The sequence below is a fragment of the Pleurodeles waltl genome, chromosome 5, assembly GCF_031143425.1.
Source record: "Pleurodeles waltl isolate 20211129_DDA chromosome 5, aPleWal1.hap1.20221129, whole genome shotgun sequence".
Classification (NCBI taxonomy): Eukaryota; Metazoa; Chordata; class Amphibia; order Caudata; family Salamandridae; genus Pleurodeles; species Pleurodeles waltl.
The window spans coordinates 996,584,336-996,599,242 of NC_090444.1; the positions used below are offsets into that span (position 1 = coordinate 996,584,336).

Genomic DNA, 14,907 nt, shown 5'->3' on the forward strand with positions numbered 1-14,907 from the left:
TTGAGCGCCTTTTGCAGAATACTTTCTTTCAGCCCAAAATTATGGACACATGCTAGGATATCTGGCGGGCGATCCCCAGCTCCTCCAGGTCGGCCCCCACACGGTGGACTCTATCGAGGGTGATCTCCCGGGTCTCTTCAAGTTCTAAGACCGAGCGAAACAGCGCCACCATGAAGGCTCCAATGTCCTCCTTCTCAGCCCCGCGCGGCACTCCTCTGATGCGGATGTTGTGTCTGCGCGACCGGTTCTCCAGGTCCTCCACCGTCATCTGTAGGAGATCCTGCTGCTCTCGCAGGCGCAGAACCTCCTACTGCAGGTCCGCCACCTCCTCATCGCGGCTAATTTCACCATCCTCAACCTGCGTCAGCCGCTCACCCAGGGATGAAAGCTCAACACTCAGCTCCTTCACCTCATGGGATATGTCTTTGCGGAGTGCGTGGAGGTCACACCTAAGTGATTCAAACAGGGAGGTAAGAAAGCCCTTAGTGACTGGAGCTGCCTCGTCCTCCGTCACCTCTCTCACTGTCTCTGGGGTCCTCATGGTCGGCGGCTCCTCCAGAACCCCTCCTGGCACCTGGCGCCCACTGGTCAGCATATCTCGGACCGTCTGGTCCCGCTTGGGCTTAGAGGTCGCCATCCCTTCCGCCCACTCACTGCAAGTAAGCCGCAGGCCACTTCTTCTAGGCCTCAATCCCTCAAGGACATCAACCCTCCAGCTAAAGATAGTCCTTGGGCCTACTCGTGGCCCCGCTCAACTCCGCTCCAAGTATGGCCCTCATGCGCCGTCCGCTCCACTGGACTGCAGTCCTGGTCCTCTTTGGCGCTCAGGGAGCTCAGCTCCAGGTCCAAATGGCAGGTGGACCCACCAATCCGCTCCCTCTCTCTTCTTTGGGATTCCTGGACGAGGCCCAAAATGGTCGGCCTGGTCGTCACCCGGGCCCGACTCCAGGCCCCCACCGGGCCTCCAACGCCGGTCTCTCCTCGCCACGGGGGCGCAGTTCCCTCCAGGGCGTCGCTGCACTCCCTCACCCAGCCAGCAGCCTATCAGGCCCGGGCTCGCTGCACAGAAGAGCCTGCGGCCCCCTGGGCTCCACAGCCTCCGGCGCCGGTCCGGCACTCCCGGGTCCGCGTTCCTCGGGAGCAGCGACCTCGCACTCCACGAGGTCGCAGAGAGCCCCCAATGTCCCCGGGGTACCAGGCTTCATATCGGGGCACCTCCGGCCGGCCTGCCCCGCATCCAGACAGCAAATTTCAGGCCTAGGTGGCGGAGCTCGGACCAACGTGTCCGCTCACACCGCCATCTTGGCCACGCCCCCCCTTCTTGGGTTTTTAGAGAGGCTGGACACATCAGATTTACTCGAGGCACCAGAAATAGTGCAGGATATTCGGCAGGAAATTCTTCAGGTAAGCTTACTGTGAAAAGCCGGGGAGGGGGGTTAGTACATCGTCAGCAAGGGCATAAAATCTGAGACCTGGGTTCTGAAGACTGCAGAGACTCCGGATAGAATGTTGTGGGTTCCACAGTTAGGACCCCAGAGTTGTGGAACCCACAGCTGTACAGTGCAACTGAGAAGACCAAATCCTACTAGAATCTCTGTTTAAGACCAAGAACTGGTGGATCAAGGTGTCAGCAACCTACTAAACACAGGGAGCTTTGAAAGATCTTTTCTTGCTACCAAATATTTGTCCTGTGACAAGTTTACAAGAGTTCAATGTCTGTACTATATACAAGCATTTCAGGACAGAGGTCTAGGTCGTGAAACTGTTATGCAATCTGTTGATGGAAGGTGTCTGGATGGCCTGATTAGAGCCCTAGAATGCCTATTTCTGGATGCTGAACTCTGCCTACCCTTATTTCCTCCATTTTCCTAGTAGAGACCTACTTTCCAGTTCAAAGTTCTCCTGTAGAGACAATGCTTGCTCACCATTCAAGCCCAAGGAGTGAGGATGATTTTCTACCTGGACAATATATTTTTCATGGGCCGGGAACGTGACTTCTGGTTCAGGGCCTACAAATGGCGATTTTACTTCTACAGGAGGTGGGATTTTTTATAAATTAAAAGTCTGACCTAGTTGCCAACAGAATGATGGATTACTTATGCTTAACTGTAGACTTGGTGAAAGCAACACTGCAACTTCCAAATTTCAAATTGGCAGTTCCTGGTCAGCATAGTGGGCCTTTTGGCTTCCTTCTTACTGGTGTATTCCCCAGATGTCAGCACTTGCAAGCCCCTTAACACTCTGTGATAATATACTGAAGAAAATATCTATTATATTCTATTCTTAGAAAATAAGACTATCTCAGGAAGCCAGAATGGAGATTCAGTGACAGCTAGAACAGAGGTAGGCCTGGAACACCCAGGTCATCTTCAGCTCCTAAAAGGTCATTATCCTGGAGTGTAATGCCTAGGGTTTATACAACGGCAAAAACTGGTAAGAAGGCCTGCACTTATACATCAATGCCCTAGGATTGTGGAGCCCAATTCTTTAGAGCTCCACTGCCTGTAGAGGGATGGCATTGGTTGATCCATTCACCTGACAGTGAACAACACCTCAGCCATCAGGTGCACCAACTGCCTGTGGGGGCATTAAATTATGGATGTTAGCAGAACTGGCCATGGATTTTTAGCATTTCTATTACATTTTAACTAATGTTTTCCTGGGAAACATGAATTTGTTTGCTAACTGGAACTCATGTTTCCTGAGGTATTACATCTACTGACAACATGTTCCCAAGCATTAACAGCAGTAATGCAGAGGATGAGCATGTGTCAGAGACCTACTCTACTCAACAATGAACATTCAGCTTATGGTGATCTTAAGCTTCGGATTTGACCCAGAGGGAGTGGCAGTACATGCATTCCTGTAGAAGCTTAGTTACAGCCTGATGCATGCTTCATTTTGCTTTTATGCTGATTTTACCCCTTCATAATAACTTCCAGAGCATCCACTCAAGTGGAGAGAAAGAAGGTGGATGTAGTTTGTATGATGCCTGACTGACGATCATAAGTGGAGTTTCCAGTTCTACTAACCACTTTAATGGAATTTGCTAATTCTTCTATCCCAATTTTGGACGATTCTGAAGAGTTTGAGAGTCAGATCACCTCACGATTTGGAACAGCCTTCAATAACTGACAACACAGCAGTTTTCTATGGATAATGGCCTGAGCTGGGACTTTCTTCACAAACTGCTCACTTCGTAGAGCAGGCCTGGTCAGTGGGAACTTAGAAAAGTTATTGTTCAGACTTGTTCAAATATAATATTCTGAGTTCTGTGTTAGGTACAGATACCCAGGGATCCCTCTTTCAGAGCTTCAGTTCTACATATTAACATACATGTAACAATCATCTAGCTCCAGCAACTTCTAACAGAAGTTAAGAAAAGTCAAAAGAACTAACAAACAGATTGTTGAACAAAGTACTCTGTACAGGACATTTTAAAGCTATGATCTAGCACCCACAGAGACAGCCTCAGGGACTGAGAATCCCATAAAATGTTGCTGTACCTCAAAATACAAAATAAAGAGTGCATCTCAGAAATTATTGAGGGATAGACTTATTTTCATTCAACAAGTTAACAGGATGCCTACAAGACTAAGAAGAAGAGAACAAAATGAGACATTAGCAGAGAAGGATAGGGAAAGGAAACCTGCAATGAGGACAGCAGCAACGCCCAAATAAATATTCAACACCAAGAGGATCGGGCATGATCTTAGCACAATTGACCCCCTACTAGACAAAACTTATGTGCATGCTCTTCAGCCACAGATAGGCCCCATATAAAATTCAAGCATGCAGTGATCATCACGCTACATAATAGCCCAAGAGACACAAACGTACTGCTTACTTTTTGACTTTTTGGGGACAATGCTGGCTTATGAAAACTACTAAAATCAAGGTCCCTGCTCAGCTGTTTGCTCACCATGAAAAATGTTCAGGTCCAACAGAAAAAGAAAGACACCCTAGAGAATGTCAGGCCACAAAGATGGTTGTCTTACTGTGGACCAAATCATGCAATCTGAAGCCATCAACTTTTCCATTGTCTTTAGGTATAGAAGGCCTAACATGTTTTGGGCAAACTATCCCCACTCCTTTATAATTTCTTCTGGCCTAATTTATGTTTCCACCCAAGGACTCAACAATTTGTGAGTTCCCTGGAAATGGTCCATGTTACTATTTTACTGTTTAACAGTTAAGCATAAACTCTACTGGCTAAGGGTGTACCCCACCGACAGCAGGGGGTGGCCACTCCCCTCTCATGCAAAGTTATCTGACAAACAGGTGGTTGCAATTGATTAGAATTACAGGGACACTGGTATTATTACTGCATTTGAGGATGGGACACAGCCTCTACGGTTTCCCCTCTGTAAAATCTATGGGTTTGTCTCCTCCACTGATGATTCTGAATTACCAGTGGTGGTGGGTTCCAAGTGTATTTGGTGGGTGAGATCAGGGCAAATGGCAGCAGTTTGTTGAAGGTGATCTTCATCCTCTGTGAATGTAACAGTCTGCTTGTACTTTGCCCTCGTCTGTCCCATAGAGATGACTACTGGGTATGGGAAATCTATATCTGCTTCATTTCTAAGCCAGGCTGGCTTTACAATCACTGAAAAACTGCCTCACTCTTCCTATGTTGTGCTGGGAGTTGTTGGACCACAAGAGAACCCCAGCAGAGGATGTCTATAGACAACCCACCTTAACTGGTTAGAACAACTCCTCCCCATAACCTCTTCTGAGGTTATTGATGTCAGTTGTGATATTACTTGTGGCATCATATGTTACGTGATAAGCAGTGCATTTGGAAAGTTATATTTGCTTTCCTCAATTTCTATTTTTTTTTTTTATAACAAACATTACTTTCTCTTTTGAGTAAAGAACCATAAGCTTCCTCATTTGTTTTGCCTCTGGCCAACTGTAGCCAACTCTAGATGGAGCATCTAGCTAGCCTATCAACCAGTTACCACGAAAATCGTTTGCGTTCACACAGAGGTCTCTGGATGGAGGGCACAGTTATCTCACAACCATGTGCAACCTTGCACCTAACTACCTTGTGGATTATTTCCAACAATATCAACTACCTACGGTTGGCTTCCCAAAACCCGACCAAAACTTAAACCCTTGTCTGCTTTACTGATCCCAATTTTCTGGTGTGTTTTTTTTTACTTCCCCAAGAAAGAATACGGATAATCAAGTACCTCAAAAGTTTTCTTTACATTTTCTGTACACTCTGTTTCTTAAAATCAGCAGCAGTCATTAGCAGATTTACAAATGGCAATGAAAGAGGAGTGGTGAAGGCACATTACACACTCAAAGGAAAAGCAGCAAAATTATCTGCATATAGTGAAAATGCACATTATCTACAATGGAATTAGCAAAGCCAGGAAATAATTTAAGCGATGACACTTAACAGACTCAACATCATAAACTACCAAGAGAAGGTGGCTATGCATCCTTTTTTGAGTCATGTTCCCAGAATTCCAAAACCATCAACATGGTACAAGGTGACTGTCGTTAAGAGAAAACAAAGGGCAAAAGGAATGGGATAAAACTGGTAACGTGAGTATTTTATGGATTTATGTATCTTTCAAGTCTATACAACAGATCTGGTCATTGTATCCCAGGACCCAGGTACGTAAATCAAAGTGTCCTTCCTGAACACCCTATTCTCTAGGGTTTAGTCTGAGTCAAACAATAAGAATATGATTGTCATGCAAATGAAGATTAACACATGAAGTAAACTTAGTACAGAAGAATAAATCTCTTTAAATTACACACTAGACATAAACAATACAGTCTACCATAGCATAACAGTGCAACTTCCAAGGCGGTAGCTGCCGATTTGAACCTATATTCGATAGGCACAGAACAGCACAGCATAGAAGGGAAAGTAATGCATATTTTCCGAACTTCAAAGAAGTCTGGGCACTAACTGGTAAACCTTTAAAAAAATATAATACTTAACAAGAGAACTGACAAGTTAATCTTAATGTGACAATGTCAATGGACCGCCTATGAGGATTATGATGAGGAAAACATTCTTTCATTTGTCCAAAGTTAGAAAAGTGTTTTTCTGAATCTCTTGTTGCCTTCACGATATCCTTAATAGCACATTTGTAAACAGTCTAATTAATTGTAGAAATTCTCATTACTCAGAAAGTGGCAACTATTGAGAGCAAGAGCAAAACAGCATTTCACTCAAAAGCTTGAGGGTGGCTGTAAAAAAAAAAAAAAAAAAGAGGAATTATGTGTTCCACGTTCAGCCCATTACCTTAAGGTAAAGCAGATCATAAAATGTAAATTCCCCTGCCTTGCACACAACTTCGTCAGCTATGCTGCACCTTAAGATTTGAACCTACTCGTACAGATACTGCAGAACATTAACAAACTTCAATCTCCATATACTGAATTCTGGGAAACATCCTATTAAATCAGTTTTCATGATACAAAAAGGACAATCCCTAACAAACCACACACTTACTTTCTTTCAAAGTAATCACTGAGTGGGCGTTACAAGAGTTCTGTTTCCATTCAGTTTTGATGACTGCAATGCAATCTACTTTCAGGCGCTCCATAAAGAAATCATAACAGAATTTTAGATTTAGGAGATCTACCCATATCATCCCAGAACAACAAAAAAAAATCACTGCACTGGCTTCTGTGGGGGTATGAAATCATTTTTAGGACTGTTCATTAGGCATAAGGTATGCAGTTGTTCATTGCTAAAATTTCTTCAGAAACATTCAGAACAATACACTTTCACCACCATTAATCCAGTGACTGCAGTTCTACTGCAGACATGTTTTCAAACTCAAAACAATGAAAGCAAAACCTTTATGGTACTTAACAACTAACTGTGTACTGTATGACCTCAAACCTCAGAACACAGTGAGAACACAGGGACAATCTGAAAAACAACCCTCCTTCACCCCAAGGGACAGGATCTGGCAAATATTATCATGGAACCAATCCACTCTTTGAAGCATAGGACTACATTCTGTAGAGAAATCCAATAATTTCCTAAACAACAACTCCATCAATTTATGTAGGATGATTCAGACCTTCAAAGTGGTAATTTTAAGAATGTATATAAGGTGTCAATGTCATTGCTGACACACTACTGAGGATCAATCTTTTGGCTTTAATCAATATTTTCAATTTAAGTGAAATATGGCACTTGGCTCTTTTTCGAATGCTGTCACAAAAATGTTTCTGGGAGAGGTCCACCGTATGTGACCAAAACTTAAGTCTCACTGCAAACACATCCTTACTTTGGTATGCACCAAACATGTGTGAGAAAGACTTATAAAGGAAGACAAATGATGTTAACTCTGTTGGGTTTTACTGTTTTTTAATATCCTGCTTTTACTGTATATCCTAAAGAACACTGTAGGCAATTGGAATCCACACTTCTTCAATTCCTCAGTCAGCGATAACTGAACCGAATCATTTGTGCCCTTTAGGACCAATAAAAATACAACTGAGGGGCATGCCCACTTGATCCTTCATCACCAGCAAAACTAGGAGCCAGGACCTAAGGGAATCAGCAGAGCAGCCACTCAATACTGGGAAATTAATTACCTGAAATTATTATACAAGGAAGGAAAGCCAAATCCCTGCTAACCAAAAGGCTTGGAGGGATGGACTGTATTGTTAAAGGGGAATAAGTTGTATACACCAACATGGATAGTAACAATATGGGCCAAAGCTACAATGTTCCAACAATGTCTTTCCATTGCAACACTAGTAGCATTTACAAGTGTTCCTGTCTTTATTGATTTCAATGACTTTTGCTGATCACTGCACAGTTGTTTCTTCTTTAAACTCAATAAGAATTATTAAAAATAGCGTTGGGGCTAATCACACTGTATTCATTTTGAAAAAAGAGGAGCAAAAATTTGGAGCAGGAAACGGGACACTGAAAAAGATAATAAAAATGACATTTTATTTTTGGGGTTGGTCCAGCCAATTTCAAGCCCTGACCACATGTATATCCTCTAACTGGAATCAGTGGCTACAAGCAGCCAGCGCATCGTTAGTTACAATACAACAGTAAAGTTGTGAACATACCTGAGCAATGTTCAGGGTCTAGAGCATTGGAAGATGGGCAGGACAAGACAGGACAGAACAAAAATAAAGGAAGAAAAAAAGAAAAGACAAAACAGTGACTATGAGGCCAACCTCAAGGAACCCAAAGTCAGATGATAAAGTCCACCTCCCTAACCAAGGACTGACTGTCCTATGGATCTGTGAACGCTGGCTTTCAAGGAACACAAAGATAACAGTAAACAAAATCAAAGGAATATAGCGTCATTTCTTACAAGATGGAGACTTAATTTTGAGATAAATCAATCAAAACATTTCTTATGATGCATTTAGCTTTAGCTACTGGTCTGGCAGAAGGTTTACCTGAGGATGGCCTTATAGGAAAAAAGCAATGCAAAAAAATAAATAACGGAAGGTAAAATTGAAATAATTGGGCTTTGGTTTACAACACCCCTAGATCACGCTACAAAAGAATGACAGTACCAGGTCCAATAAACTAGAAGATAGTGGAAAGAAAATCAAATTAAAATTACTGGCTGAATCTAACTGTTTTGTTTAGTTAGCTACAGCAAAGAAAAGAAGAAGAATAGTGCAAACTCGGAGCAGCCTTCAGAGAACGTTACAGAGCACTGCAGTACCTGCTTATTTAGCCCAAGCATGTTGCAGACCATATCCCTGGAGTAAGGTTGTTCCAGCACATACCGCAGCAAGGCGGTCTGTGGCTCAAACAGATCCTAGGAGACACAAAAGGGAGAGAGGAAAGTAACTTTAAAAAGATTAGTACTGATGCATGCAGAGAAATAATAATGGGAGTGATTTGTTTTTAATTACTACTAGGGCCATAGATTCAAAAAACCTTGTAAACATGATATTAAAACATACATGAGAACAATGTATAAATGCAAAACATTTACATGTCAATCACACTTCAGTGACCCTAAGCAGTATCTAGCAAGTGTGCATGATGAATTGTACCTAGAGATAAACAAGAAAGAAGATAATTTGCTGATATGGACCCTGTGAAAAAGAATGTAATAATGTGCAAGCAAACTACAAATACGGACTACCAGGAAAGGGCTTACAGGAGAAACAGAATGCAGGAGGAATTGGTAGGCAAATAATCTATGAGGACCTGCTGGAAAAATGACAAGTGAGGAATTGGAGGAGAACTGGAAAGATGAAAGGTGTGGATGGATGAAAGTAGGAACCTGCGTCTGCCTCCCCACATGGTTACCCTCCACCCTTCCTGTAGATTCATTTACATTCCCACCCCCTCTCCCTATCCCTCTCCTCCTACATTAGAATGCTCTCCAGACTTCCCAATTCACAAACTCATGTACCAACCATCTGGACCTGGAGGAATCGAAGTCCAAACACAGGAGGAAATCAACCAGTGCTTCTGATATTACTATACTACATTGCAATCTAGCCCTGAGCAGTCCTCAGAGATATCTATAGATGACTTCTTCCATTATGTACCTTTTCCACAGTTGCACTATGTCACTGCTAATGATTTACCGGCTCCCATACCTGAACAGGAAAAACGGCATGCAAACCAGTACTCCATCAAGGGGAAAAAACAGGTTTGGATGGCTTTCCACTTGGAATTTTATTCTACATACAATCCCTTAATAGTCTTACACTGCTCAAGCTCCACCAGGCAAGAAAAGACTGCGGGCGCCTCCCAGAGATGATGACCAAATGAGCAACAGTCACCTCTATCCTAAAGTGAGACAAGAATCCATTAATCTGGTCCTCCTATAGACCGATCTTTATTTTGAATACAGATAATAAAATACTAAGTAAAATAATAGCAGATCGGTTGCTCCTGTCACTACCTGGCCTTATTAATAAAGACAAAAATGGCTTTATCCCCAGGAGGAACATCTCCCTCAATATTAGAGGATTTTTATCTCATTTTAGAGATTGTCCCTGAGATCTGGCCTAACTACGAATGCCTAACTGTAGATCTTGAGCAGGCTTTTGACAACCTTAACTGGGAATATATTTAATGAGTATTCTGAGAGGATTTGGCATACCGTTCCCCCGCTCAAATGTATGAAGGTCCCGCACTTCGAACTGACAGCCATAGTTAGGATGGGTGGCAACGTCTCCAGCTCCTCCATCATCTCCAGGAGAACACAACAGGGTTCTTATTTTCCCAAATATTATTTGGCCTAGCAACAGAGGTCAGAGTACGAAACTGCACAAACTGTGGTGTTTGCTGGGGAATCCCACAGATAAGGTAATTAGATGTCTTCTCACTATACTCAAATGACATGTTGTTGTATGCCCGGTACGTGATCAATATCTCTCCTCCATTTCTAGTACACCCTATTGGACTATTATGGTGCCCCAAGTCTGCAGGTCAGTGATGACAAGTCTTAAGGCTTTCTTTTTCAATATGCTCTGCCGCAATGCACAATATCATTGGGGGACCAGACACCTTCTGATACTTTAAAATTAATGAGCATCATAAACATGCCTTACCCTTGGCAGTTCCTGGGGGGAAAAGCTATTGCCAAAATGATAATGAGATCTCACATGCCATTTTGTGTTTCGGACACTGTCAATTACCCTAACTGTACTTTCAACAACTAGACTTTCTCTTGCTGGACTTGGCATGTGGCAACAGTAGAGTGAGTCTAACTAAGCTGAAATTGTCATCTACAAAATATTTTATGGGAAAACCAGACTTTTGTGGATACTACTTTGCAGCACCACTCCAATGACCGCCTTGGTGGCTGGCGAGTCAACACGCGACTTGACGAGGCTCAACTCCAGGATGGCGAACTATATTAAATCTTAGCGCCAGCTGCCGAAGTATAGAAGGACATCCCGTTACTGGTCTGACCTACAGTATCCACACTAGGTTAGTGTACCTGGTAGAGACACCCTGAACTACAATATGCACCCACCAAACCACTACAGGGTCTCCATACTTTGAGGGGTACACTTCTGGCCGGTATGCGCATATGATGGAAGGGAGGTTAATAACCACATACTTGGAGATTTCTATGAGGAAGGTGCTCTCTAAGACTTACCTACTTTAGGCGCCACTCATGGCTTACCGGATGGCCACTTCCTGTTATATGGGAGAAATGCAAATGCCCTTCCCACAATATGGCCCCCAACAAAGCGTGCACACCATTGAGCCTGACACACGTTGTTATATAAATATTATATACTATATGCCCTGGGTTGACTACATGGTTTTATGAAGCAATACTAGAGCCCTTCTTGTGTTCAGAGAACAGAAGGCATATTTGGGCGTACCTTCAATGATAAGAAGGCGCAGCCGGCTCTGGAATACCCACAGTAACACTCGATTCAAATGTATTCAATGTAATACTCTGCAAAAGTCCCAATTCATTCCTTATAAAGTAAAATGTATGCCAAAGCTACAGCCATTTGGCCCACATGGCAGCATATGCCTGCTTTATTTGACACTTGCTTTGCACACATCTCCACTCCTTTTGGGTGGAAGCACTGGTGGTCCTTTCTGTTGTAAAAGTTAAGCCGAAATTAGACTATCAGGACGCGTGCCATCTGGCAATCCAACTCAGCCCTATGAAATTAAAGGTTGCGCTGAAATTTACTGGCCTCGCCCTTATACTGGCGAAACAGGCCTTCACTGAGATACAAATCTCGAACACTCCTCCCAAATGCCACGAGGGGAATCGAGGGTTGAGAGCTAGTTGGAGGCTAAGAGTAATGCCTTCAGTCTGAAGAGCAAAGGAGACTATGAGGGCGCCCAATTTTGGTGGGATAAACTTATACAGCAGTTCAAAGACCATGGGAAAGATGATGAGCTTCCACCATGAACCATGCCTTTCCCCCAGCTTCTTTGTGCATATGGGGGTTGCTATAGCACTATCCCTTCCTTCCCAGGTCTAAAAAGCTCCTTAGGCCCTTGACCCTCAGACCCCTCAGAACCTCTTGAGCATGTTTAAGCCCGGCAAATACAGATGAAAGTCAATACGGTGCTCTCTGATTTCAGAACTGTGAACAAGTTGCTTTAGCGTTCTTCCCAGTGCCTCGTGTACGACCCTGGACACTTTTCACTTTCCAATATAAATAGAGGACACTCCTGGGAGGCAGGGATGGGGTTTGGAAGGAGGATAAAAAAAGTACGCTCAACTGACCTGTTAGTTTTTACATAGTGATAATTTGCTACCAGCCTAGCTGCAAGGATACATTTGCCTTCTTATACAATATGAGAATGTATATGTCACAGTGTGTTTAGTGGATCATTCACACCATCCAGAACTGGATTGAACTGACAGGTCCTGTGTTATCAATAAGCTGTTCTCGCATAATCTAAAAACAATGAAACATGTTTTGGGGAAAAAAAAAACATATCTTGACCAATTGTACTATAAAAAGTTAAGAGTATGAAAAGAATGTGAGACAAATGGTTAAATAGCCACATTTATTATATGTTGTATCTAATCTGGAATTGCTTTGAGGCATGAATGTAGAATTAAGACCATTATCTGCAGTCTAAGCAAAAAAATTAAAAAATTAAAATAAAGGTCCTATTTCATCAGCATTTAAGTAAATGTCTAGCCCAAAAGAGGAACTGAAAAATGATCTAGGTGCACTCACAGATGCTATTTTATTTATTTATAGAAAGTTGAGTATAGCGTGTACATGACCCTAGGGTATCGGAGCGCTGTACAATACTAGAGAGTGGCAGTCTCCACTAGGTAGTTATAGTTAGGACCAAGTTTCTAAAGAATGAGCATTTTCTGTTTTGCCAATAACTTTGACGCCGCTTGACGAATCTTCACAAACGTTTTGAAGAAAATACGAAGCTCACTTGAGATGCTGTATGAAAAGTTTTGAAGTGATCCATCTGAGGGTGGGGGGTGAGAAAATGGGGTGGGTTCCTAAACCACCCTCATGAGGGCTTAATTTTCACCCGGATGCACGGCGTATCCACGGTTCCAGTGAAAATGAAAAAGAAAAGAAAAAAATAATAAAATAATGAAGGCCGGACTCCCACGCTTTGTCTTTTTTAAGGCCCTGGGTGGGCAGAGTCCCAGGGCCACTCTTTTATAGGAGTGTGGGGGGGCCATATGGACCCCCCACAGCCCAGTGATCACCACCTCCGCAGGGCTATATTACAAATGATTATAGAGGGTCTGTTTCAGACCATCTTAGCCCCGAGGATCACCACCTCCCCGGGGCTTCTTCAAAGTTTGGTGGGGGGTGTGCAGTCCCCCTCGGGGAGCCACTGATGGCCATGGAGTCCACCTCCCACGAAGGCCGGCTCCTGCTATGTCCTGGGGTGCCCCCCGGGGCATGCCTGTTTGCTGTGGCTTGGCTGCAGTTTTGAAGCTGCAGCTGAGCCACAGCAAACAACCACGCTTTTTGATAGCTGGACCTGTCAAACAGGGTCCCGCTGTCAAAAAGCAGAGTTTTCAATCACTGTTCCCTACACGCAGATATGCATGCAGTGAACAGAGATGAAAGCTTTGCTCCAGCAAGCACAGAGCTTCCTGCTTGCTGGAGCAATGAGACTGCAGGGGGAGGCCTTGAGGCTTCCCTGCGGTCCCATATAGCCCATAAAGGGCTAAAAAAAAAAAAGAAAAAGCAGCTCAGTGTGAAGGTCACCGACCTTTACACTGAGCGTTCAGGGTATGAGTCCAGCTGGACTAGTTTCCCTTATTTATTTAAGTAAAAAAGTTTAAGGCTCACATAAAAGCTGATCTTACTCTTATTAAGTGACAAATACAATTGTTTTTGCAGAAATAGCTCATTCTAGGTACACCATATATCAAAGCCAAAAAAGGTTTCTCTCTCTCTCTCTCTCGCTCTCCCACTCACACACCCTCTCAGACACTTACACACCCAGTCAAAGACCCATTCAAGCACTCATGCCCCCACTTAGACCCTCGTGCACCCAGTCACAGCCCCACTGACACTCTAATGCACCCACTCACAGACCCGCGCACAAACTGAGGTACCCAGTAAAACACTGATGTACTCATTCTCACCCCAGACAGACACTCTCAAAGCCACTCTCACCCCCAAATACACCCTTTCACACCTATTCTCACACCCAGAGAGACCGCAGCCAACTCCCACCACACACGGCCAAAGGACCTTGCACATCATGGGGTTGGGTGGTAGGTCGCAGGGTGTGTATGTGTAAATATATATATATACACATACACACACACTGAAAAAACAAAGGTTACTGCAACATAGTTAGAAAGATAAATTAAAAGAAAAAAAAAAAGAAAATAAATTCACTTAAAAAACTAGGGTTACATGGACATTATAGTTAGGCTCACATTTTAAATGTACAAACCCATAGAAATTCACCTTTTACAGAGTTATCTCAAGTAACTAGAACTCGTGCCCCCGCCCTGCAAAGTTTTTTCATCAAAACTGTTACTGCAAATATTACGTTGATATTATCAATGATGTCATGAGTTCCGTAATTTGTGGGGTAGATAGCAGTGCATGGTGAGGACACGAGTTATAGTTACCTTTGGGCACAAGTATAGTTACTTGAGATAACTAGCTATAAAAGAGGTGAATTTCTATGGTTTTGTACGTTTAAAATATGAGCCTAATGATGACATCTCTGTAACCTTTTAATTTTTCCGTAAATTTCTATATTATTTTAAATTCTGTTTCTTTTCCCGGCCCCGGGGGCCCCATAACCTGGGGCCGGCCATGTCAGCTCAGTTCCCACCCAATCTAAATGGTTAGGGACCACGTGGGGAACCTGAAGACCTCCATGGAATCCTCTGCTTCCAGCAAATGAGAAATGTTTAACGGTGGTCACTTGCTGAAACCCAGCTCCCACCATGTCAATGCAAACAGCTATGTCCTGGGATGGGTAGCCCT

General features: G+C 43.4%; 1 protein-coding gene across 3 annotated transcripts in view; it reads right to left on the reverse strand.

Moving 5' to 3' along the window:
• Positions 1–14,907, reverse strand: part of MED23 (mediator complex subunit 23) — a 409,061-nt gene that overhangs the window by 332,829 nt on the left and 61,325 nt on the right. For 2 of the 3 annotated variants that reach the window (XM_069235158.1, XM_069235157.1), the window contains exons 10-11: positions 8,682–8,777; positions 8,068–8,085 (exon numbers count right to left, since the gene is read on the reverse strand). In XM_069235158.1, the coding sequence (XP_069091259.1) occupies positions 8,068–8,085; positions 8,682–8,777 (114 nt within the window). The remainder of the gene's footprint in view (positions 1–8,067; positions 8,086–8,681; positions 8,778–14,907) is intronic. The other variant, XM_069235159.1, reaches the window with a different exon arrangement.